This window comes from Ctenocephalides felis, unplaced genomic scaffold (genome assembly GCF_003426905.1).
Source record: "Ctenocephalides felis isolate EL2017-DRISC unplaced genomic scaffold, ASM342690v1 CF-g0.4_SCAFFOLD_01886, whole genome shotgun sequence".
Classification (NCBI taxonomy): domain Eukaryota; kingdom Metazoa; phylum Arthropoda; class Insecta; order Siphonaptera; family Pulicidae; genus Ctenocephalides; species Ctenocephalides felis.
In genome coordinates, this window is record NW_020538040.1 from 63,654,852 (window position 1) to 63,664,505 (window position 9,654).

Consider the following 9,654-nt stretch of genomic DNA (forward strand, 5'->3'; position numbering starts at 1 on the left):
TAAAATTAACTAAAATTAATAGAAATAAAAAATATAATAAATGAAGTAAATAATAAATTAATCAAATTATATAAAAAAATATATATTGACTGAGCCGTGTTATACTGGCGACTTTTACAATAAATAAAAATAAATACTGACCGGGCCTGGCTGGGTGCTTACGGAACGGGTTAAAAAATCTCGACCGTAGGTAAGCGGTTAAGAGCGACGAGACTTGATTCAGAGGTCTCGGGTTCGATACGAACTTGGAGCAGCCTGTTTCAGGCAGCAGTGACAACTATTTTCATTTGAAAATATAGATAGTAATATGTTTCCAAGTGAAAATACCCCTCACCCGGCATTGCTGCATCAATAAAATATTCGTCCTATTACAGAAATTGTAATATTAATATATCGTACAGGATGTGTACAGGGATGTGACAACTGATTGGGTTGCCATCTGTCAAACAGACTAACGAGACTAACATTAAGTCAAACTTAGCACAACAGCTTATAAAAAATATATAAAAGCCAAGCATTGATTCCTGTTAAATCACTTGTTTATCTATGGGTGAATCATAATGCGATGGTATCATTTTCTTGATCGAATATCTGTTAGAAACAATGCAATCAACAATTCATTCAAATCTACTCCCCCCATGTCTTGGTAGTATGGTCGCATGGTCATATGGTTGTAGTCAGTCAGTATTAATTGTCTAATGGCTCGCTCCATTGCACGAATCCGTACGGCGAATTTGTTCGCAATGTGCGCAGACTAAATTATTGCAAGCAAAAGCGGACCTCGCGCATGTCAAAAACAGGATTCGCCGTGCGCGTTCGTGCAGCGGAGCAAGCCAATAAGGAATAAGCTACTTGTCAGTTGTCAGTCCTATGTTTACACTATATTCGTTCAGTCGTTTGTTCGTTGTGCATTGATCATTCTGTTATTCTGTTTATTACGTTGCCTACCTCTGGTCCATAGATAAAACATAATGGAATAGTGTCATTGCGATTAGCTGCGAGATGCAATAAAAAAATGGTGACCAACTTGCACATATGTATATTCACCATTGACCTTATACAATTTCATTTGTATTGTATAAGGCAAAGGTCTATGATATTCACTTATGATACCACCTCACTGTGATGCTTATATTATTTATCTATGGTGCTGACTGCAGATGGCTAGACTGGAAAACACATTTCCTCTTAATTTTGATTCCATTATTCTATGTGTGACAGTCGTTTAACGCACTATAACAGAATTTGTAAACATTAAATTATATGTAATCTTCTTTGATTGTGAATAAAGTAAATTACAACACTGAACTGAATATATAATTCAATCTGAATGCAAAGCTGTTTAATTTTACTATATCATTATTAGTTTTAGCTATTTCTGACACAAAATAACCGTAAAATAGCGAGAACTTATGTTTACTAAAATCGAATTAAAATCTTTCATGCAGTAATTGTGTAATCCCTATACGCGATTTTTTACAAGACGGACGATTTATGTTACAAATATAATGAATTATACAAAAAGAACTAAAAATCCCGATGCGATCGACCAATGGTTAGAATCGCACGGGTATTATCGAAAGCACACAGCTCGCGACTCCACTTGTTTATTCAGGGTGTTTTCTGAGCAGGTATTGATATCATGTTTTGAGTCGAATGGTTTATTATGTACTTATGTATTTTGACAATGTATTATTATTTGTTTTAGCTATTTCTAACACAAAAATACCATAAATTAGTGAGAGCCGAGTGTGTAAAATACATGAAAGATAACGCTAGTTTGTTTGAAAATGTAAGTTTTTTAAATTTTGTATGCTACTTATTTATAGACTTTATGATTTTTAGGATATTGACGGATCTCTAGAAGTATACCTTGAAGCGATGTCTGAAATAAATGAATTTGGGGGTTTGCTAGAAATTGCTGCAATGAGCAGATTATATCAGTAATATTATGAACTGTATTCATTTGATAAATTACTTTCATCATTTTTTGGGTATATATATATATATTTTTTTTCAGATGTGAAGTATTTATATTTGAAAAAACAACTGAGCCGCTCAATGTTACTAATAACGGTTTTTCTAAAAGAGTACTAATGTTCCACGCTGATAAGCACTATGACTCTGTGTTCCATAAAACATACATACAAAATGCTGCTTTTTGCCAATGTACGTGTTAGCTATGCAATTTACATGTATATATATATATATATATATATATATATATATATATCTTGAAATGTTAATTTGCAGCCATTTGTCGAAGTAAAAGAACAATAAATAATGTCATTATTTATTGTTCTTTTACTTCGACGAACAGCTGCAAATTAACATTTAAAGAATATGTCTCAACATCAATCAAAAAAATCTCAAGCTTATATATATCATTATGCAATTTATTATCATTCTTTTATCATTAAAGCTCTGGTATATCAAACTTTATATAAGTTTGTTTTTAAATTACCTGATGTGGATTTTGCTGTAAATAAAATGCTTCATGAATCTTCTGGTGTTGGTGATATGAAATCTGAAATTCTGCAACAAGTCAATGAAGATAATCAAACTCGATGCACAGCTATCAATAATGAAATGTTAGTATATATCGTAAATTACTTCTAAAGATTCTAAAATTTAATCAAATTATGTTTTGCATGCAGATCTCAATGTGAAATGGAAGCAGATCCATTCAGCACATTATGTGTTCTAGAAGACATTTCCAAATGCATGTTTCATTATCATGCTCTAAATAACACTGCTTTCAGTAAAAAAGCATATATGAATTGTGATAATCAAGAACCAAATTCAGCTGAAATTTTTCAACAAATTGATACTAAATGCTCTAAAACATGTTTCACCTCAAATAATTATGGTAGTGAAATAATAAGCAATGAAAATAGTTCTTTAGAAATTCAAGAAGCAAATTATAATACAAATGAAACCTGTTACGCTTCTATGATACCAGAATTTGTAGCGAGGGTTTTAAATTTGACTGATTTTCATGCTACAGATTCATCTATTTCTTGTGTGAAGCAAATGCTAAAAGAAAATCTAACACCTTTTCCTTACAAAGTTGCAAAAGCTTTAGATTTAGATATATACAGGAATATTGAATTTGACACATGGAATGAGGTCAGAAGAGGTAATTTATTGCATATAGATTTATGATGATGCATATTATTTTGTTGATCAGAATCTGTAGTATATCAATATATATATATATATATATATATATATATATATATATGTATTATATAGTAGTGTAATTGTAGAAATGCGGTATGGCAATTGGTACAATGGTGGTACAAATTTACAAGTTGGTGTAAAATGTCTTGTAAAGCTGTCAGAATCTCAACTAACTTGGTAAGTGTATGAATAAACTAATTTTTTTAAGTTCATTTGTCTAGAATACATTTGAAGGTATCATTGTCATATACAAGAAATGTCGTCGAGTGGAGAACCATGTGTTGTTTTTATAGAAGAATTAGGCGAAAAAAGATCAGTACCTCGTGATTTTTTACAGCCACTGCCTTTGGAGCAGGTTAAACCCTGGGCTTTGCCTTATCGCCATTATAGAAATTTGGCTTCCACTATCCAAAATTCAAAATTGTTTTCATTTGCTGAGTATAGTGAGTATTCTTTTTTCATTTATTAGGCAATCTATTTTCTATCAAAAAATAGTTGTAACTATTCCTTGTAGATAAGATGAAGAAAAGTAGAATGGGTAAATCACGCAGGGTTAAGGACTCACATTTAAGTAATTCCAAGAATAATATTACTCAATATTTATTACATAAAAACGATAAAAATCAGGCAGATAACTCGTTGAATGTGCAAGACATCAATAAAATTGACACTGATTTTGATAAACTTAATAAGCTACAGGATTACCCATCTTTTCAATTTCGAGTAAGTATTTTGAATTTTCATTTATATAACATGTTATGATATAATTATTTTTTAGGAAAATGATTTGGTGTCTATGCCAGTTTCAGTAATTATAGATGACACTGGATCTGCTCTGAACTCAAATCCCCAACTTAATATAAACAAAGTTTCTAGTGAATCTTTTACGAGTGTAATGTTTAATAATGAAGTGCAAGCATCATATGTTAATCAATCATTTGCCTATTCATATCCCAATTCATATGTTTGGCCTGTAAATCAATCTGCTCCTACCTACATGCCTGATATCTCTAAATCTCAAGTTTGTGCCTTTGAATCTGAAACTCCATCTTTTCAAATGCAAGAAACTGCTAAACCTATGCAATATATGAACAGTACTGATAACGTCTCATCTGATTCTTTAAAACCGCAATATAACTTCCAAGAAAATTGTAGGATTGATGATTATACAACCGATGCTGTTAATTATTTAGCACCTAAAAGTACTTTATTCTCTGGTGCAGATTTGCCATTTAATGGTAATTTGATTTTAAATGTAAATTTATTGTTTTGAGTTTTTTATGAACTACTTCTTTCTTTCAGATACTGCAACATTAAGATTTTTTTATAACCTTGGTGTTGATTATTTTAATTCGACATGCATTATTAGGCACCCATTTAAAGAACTAGAAAATCGCGCAGACATAACTAATCCAAATGAAGAAAATGAAAATAGTTGCAAATCTACCATTGTTTATGAATACAGTAATCCAGATGAGCTATGCATGAAAGTTAACAATAAGTTATCTTCAGAACTGAATCTAAAACATTCAAACAACTTGTTAATTGAAAAACCTTATGGTATGTATCCAATTTACAATATTTATTTGATTTGAATCTTGAAAGTCATATAGTAAATCATTATTATCATAAGTAAATCATTTTATTTTTATAAATAATGTATGAATCCTACATTTCAATTTTTCATTTTTAAAAATGGTTCTAGGTAATTATATATTATAGGTAATTTTATAATAAACATTAATAGTTAATAAGTACAGTAGGCCCTCGCTTTACACGGCACTCTGGGTACACGGTTCCCATACTACACGGAGCTAAAAATCCGACATCCCTCCGACTACACGGACTTCTTATTACACGGTATTTAGTAAACAGCCCATAAGTTCGTTGTGCAAACGGGTATTGATGTAAATTTTGTTATCGACTGTTATCTTTTAGACATGATTGATTATATTATAGCTGCCTAAGAACACGTTTGAGCTGACTACTGTGTCGCGCCAATTTTTGAATAAGGTATCAATGTCCTACATGTCATTTCGTCCGTATTACTCCTACTTCAAGTTGTATTCTTTGGTCTCCATACAGCGCGATAAAAATGGTACGATTTGTACCAACTCTGAGTCTCTCATAACACGGTTCCCATACTGCACTATGTAAGGTTCCATAGAACGCACTACGAATTAGCCTGAATTGTATGTTAAATACGAGTTTCTTATAGCACGGTTCCCATACTGCACGGTACGCACTTGCCGCGTAAAGCGAGGGTTTACTGTATTTCAAATACCATAAATTTTAAATTAATGTGATATATGGTATTGCACATAAAACTAAGTGAACCAATAAAAGTTTTTGCTTATAATTATCAACATCAATTTTAAATTTATTTCAATTTATGTTAATATATTTTAGAAAAATAATCTAAATGCAAATATGTACATTTATATAATAGTAGCTGACCCAGCAAACACTGTTTTTCCAAACATAATGTTGCGTATGAAACTAATTCAGAATTGTCATTGCAAATACTAATCTAATCTAAAACAGTTTACATTTAAATTGAATTAATATAATTATAGGTGTAACAGAGGCTTGAAATTTGCGAAGGTGTTTTTTTTTCTGCAAATATGGATCTTTGTCTTTCAATTGAAGACGTTTAAAATGCTTCTGTAATGTTTTTATCTGTTTGTGAATAATTAATGATAAAAGCTACATGGTTATCTCAAAAACCAGTCACCATCACTTTTTAGGCAAAAAATAATCAGTTTTCTATGAAGGCAGTTTCCATTTTTGGTGTGTCCTTAACAGTGTTAACTAAGGTGACCATATCTTCTCAAGTCAAAACCGGGACCATAATTTTTAATTATGTTAATCCGGGCCTATACTTTTCGAAAATCTGAGACAAATTTTGCTAAAGATCTAAATCCGGGACAAATATTGCTTTTAGAAAAACCCGGGACACTCGGGGGAAATCCGGGACTGCCTTTGCCAAACTGGGACGTATGGTCACCTTACTATTAACATAATCTACTATGCATTAAAAATCTAAATTATAGAAATAGCAATAAAATAATGTCTTAAACTCATATATTATATTGACATGAAAAATTATTGATAGAGTCAAGAATAAGTGAATGAATGAAGAATGAATATGTATTTATGATACTATTGATATGTAAATATATTCAATTAAATAAATATTTTATTTGATATATTAATGAAATATTAACATGAATTTGATATAATAATGATATATTAATGTGATTGAAATATTTCATTAAATAGTAAGATGAGTATATGTTTATTTTAAGGTATGTATAGCACAATGGTGCCTTTTTATCCAGTGGAAGAAGGTAGAAACTTATATGTTGCGCATTATATGGGTATGCCTTTTGGTGTAGTCTCTCCAAGCTTTGAAGGCCAGATAGAAACTGTAGTGGATCAGAACTTGAATGACGCAAATTTTTCTCGTCCCATTATCTATCAATCAAATCAAGTTCCGCTATTTACTGAGCCTTCTTCACCAGGATATTACCGAAATCAAGTATGGTATCCAGCACCTCAGTCTTCTTACTCTGCTCAAGTTCTTCCATCTAGTCCATAGTTATTTCATGAAATTTGAAACATGAAAGCTCTATATATTTTATAAAGGTATAGATAAGTTAATGATTATCAATCATATAGTTACTTCACGTTTTATTTCTTGATAATAAGAATTATGTTATTTTGTGTGGGAAGTCGCAATTTGTGTTGTTTAAATTTATAATTTGATTATCTAGAAAAAAATATCTTATTTTTCATTAAGAAATCAATTTTTACAGTTTTAAGAAATATAGTTTTGTTTATTTACTATTATATCAATGCTTCTCATCGAATTAAAAATAATTATATTGTGATATTACTGACATAATGATGTTGATTCAATCTAGTTATTATATGCTGGAAGCATAATATGAATGAATATGTACTTAATTTGTTAAAAATAAACATTTAACAATACTTTTTGGTTTTTTATACAGAATTATTTTATAATTAAAAATTAGTAGTTATTTTGTTACGTATTGTCAGTATATAATGCATTTTATGAACATTAATAAAACCTGTATAAATGTTGAGTATTGTATTTGTTTGCTTGTACGTATGTTAGCCGAATTTTAAATTTTCGTCAACAATTTCTCAACCCCGCTACTTGATAAAGTAAACTCGTAAAACCACACTATAGTTAAGTTAAACAAATGAATGTGACTTATTTCACATTCACCAAATTTTTGTATTATGTACTTCAATTTAGTTTTATTATTGTGCGCAACATATTTATAGTTCCGGTAGTCTATAACAAATGATTTATTTGGATTACACATGTGATTGGATACCTATCAAAATTAGTAGTTTTTTCTCATGGTATGTGGTACAATAAATTTCAACTTGTTTTATTTAAGTTTTTATTCACTTTTATTTTATTCGAAATGTAAGTGAATTATTGCAATATATTGAGTTTCACATGTGAGCCAAAATTTTGAACATTCATCAGCGCTTTTCTGACGTGGGTCAAAAATTGGCCTTTCGTCGACGTTTTTTCAGAAACGACAGTAGCGATTTCTAAAACGTAAAAGCTATTCAATGAAACTTGATAAGCACTCGCACTGGTTAGAAATCGGCCGAGTCGTTTTTTTAGATTTAACAGACATTTTATTTGTGCACATTTTCGTTAAAAAAACTGAATCCATTTTGCAAATTCAAAAAAATATCATTTGGGAATTGTGTTGATTAGTTCCTGGCAAAGGTCGGTTCGGTTGTTTTTTGTAATTGATTGTCCGGTTGTTTTTTTTAACATATTAAACTTTTAGAGGTCTACGACAAGTGATTATTATAAAAGTTAATTAAAGTGCATTATTAAGATGGTATTAAGCAGGGGTCGGCAAGCTTTTAACTGTAGTGTGCCAAGCCACTCTACCAATATGATGAGTGCCGCCTTAATTTTGAAATATATAGTTAGGTGCTAGGGGAGAAGAATTATAACCAAATTTATCTTTTAAACATATTTATTAACAAATAACATAAATTTCTAATATAAACTAAACAACTTTAATGCAAACCTTGTGCCTGCACATTTTTCCTTAACATTTCAATATCCGGGGTAAAATTTGTAACTTAATTTCACACAAGATTCTGAATGTTTAGTTGTTAAACGATTTCTTTGTGAACTCATATGTTTCATGTGAGAAAAAAATTGTTCACAGAGATATGTGGAACCAAAAGCTGAAAGGAGAGCGCATACAATTTTCTTTAAACAATTAATTCTTTTCCGGCAATGTCATTCAACAATTTAATATGGCTGTCGATTTGTCCATAGAGTTATCTTCCAGATTTTTTTGTAATTCCTTCAATTTTGTTTTCCATAATTCTGAAGATATTAGTTCGATAATTTCCATTTCAAAGTTATCAACATTAATCCATTCGAAAATCAACAAATCAAACGGTATTATTGATGGATCTATTAAATCTGGTTTTATGAGGAAGGAATATATAGGCACATAAGCTTCAAAGTCTTTGCATCTTCTGGAACTTAAGTACGTAGGTTGAATTACATTAGCGAGCTACGTTAGAAAAATAATTATAATTAAACATTTTCTCTTATTTAAAAATCACTCGATATTTGCGATTTTCTTGATTACTTTATAGAGTGCCATTCAGAACCCCATCGCGTGCCAAGCCTGGCACGCGTGCCGTAGGTTGCCGATGCCTGGTATTAAGCATGTTTTCGTTTTTCAATAATGTAGTGTAATATTTAACCATTTGTCGAAAATGACTAACACGTTTAGACAATTTATATAAAATTGAATAATCTGCAATAGTTTCTTGTATTTTAAAGCTCTACAACAAAGTGGTTTATTATATTCAATATACTGTTTTCTTAAAGATTAAGTCGATTATTTACAGCAACACGCCACTAACACCTAGGGCCTTTTCATAGTTATTTCCAACGTAGTATTTTATACTTTTCATTTCACACGTAAAATATATCTTTTATACACTCTACTGATAATTTAAAAATTATCAATATCACGATCGACCCCCTTAAGAGGGGAGCCTGGTTTTGAGGTTTTAAAAATTCGCTTTCTTTGAGGAATTTTTAGGGAAGTAAATAAATATTTAATTGAAACGAAACTTTACGATTTTATTGTTATATATTTCAACATTCTTCTCAAATTTTTTCATTAAAATATATGTCATAATATGTCGGGCAGATGTTATTTGGCGAGAAAGATGCAGGTCACAGTTTTCATTCGAAACAAAAAAATGAAAACCAATATATATTTTCAATAGTATAGATTCTAGTTGAACCTAAAAATTTCAGAAAAAATAAAAAATTCACCAATTTTTCGCAGCTTGAAAAAAAATCATGTTTTTTGATACAGAATTTCACTTTAGATTGTTTAAAAAGTGGGTAATTATAACTTTTTTTAAAGTATT

General features: G+C 30.3%; 1 protein-coding gene across 1 annotated transcript; it reads left to right on the forward strand.

Annotated features, from left to right (window-relative positions):
- Nucleotides 1-1,154: 1,154 nt before the first annotated feature.
- Nucleotides 1,155-6,908, forward strand: LOC113377584 (protein ovarian tumor locus-like). The gene is made up of 13 exons (XM_026617949.1): nt 1,155-1,290; nt 1,367-1,631; nt 1,709-1,792; nt 1,846-1,943; nt 2,021-2,169; nt 2,423-2,591; nt 2,658-3,139; nt 3,270-3,360; nt 3,418-3,626; nt 3,698-3,906; nt 3,962-4,421; nt 4,486-4,743; nt 6,492-6,908. The coding sequence occupies exons 2-13, from the start codon at nt 1,509-1,511 to the stop codon at nt 6,782-6,784; spliced, it is 2,625 nt and encodes an 874-aa protein (XP_026473734.1). The 5' UTR covers nt 1,155-1,290; nt 1,367-1,508; the 3' UTR covers nt 6,785-6,908.
- The last annotated feature ends 2,746 nt before the right edge of the window (nt 6,909-9,654 follow it).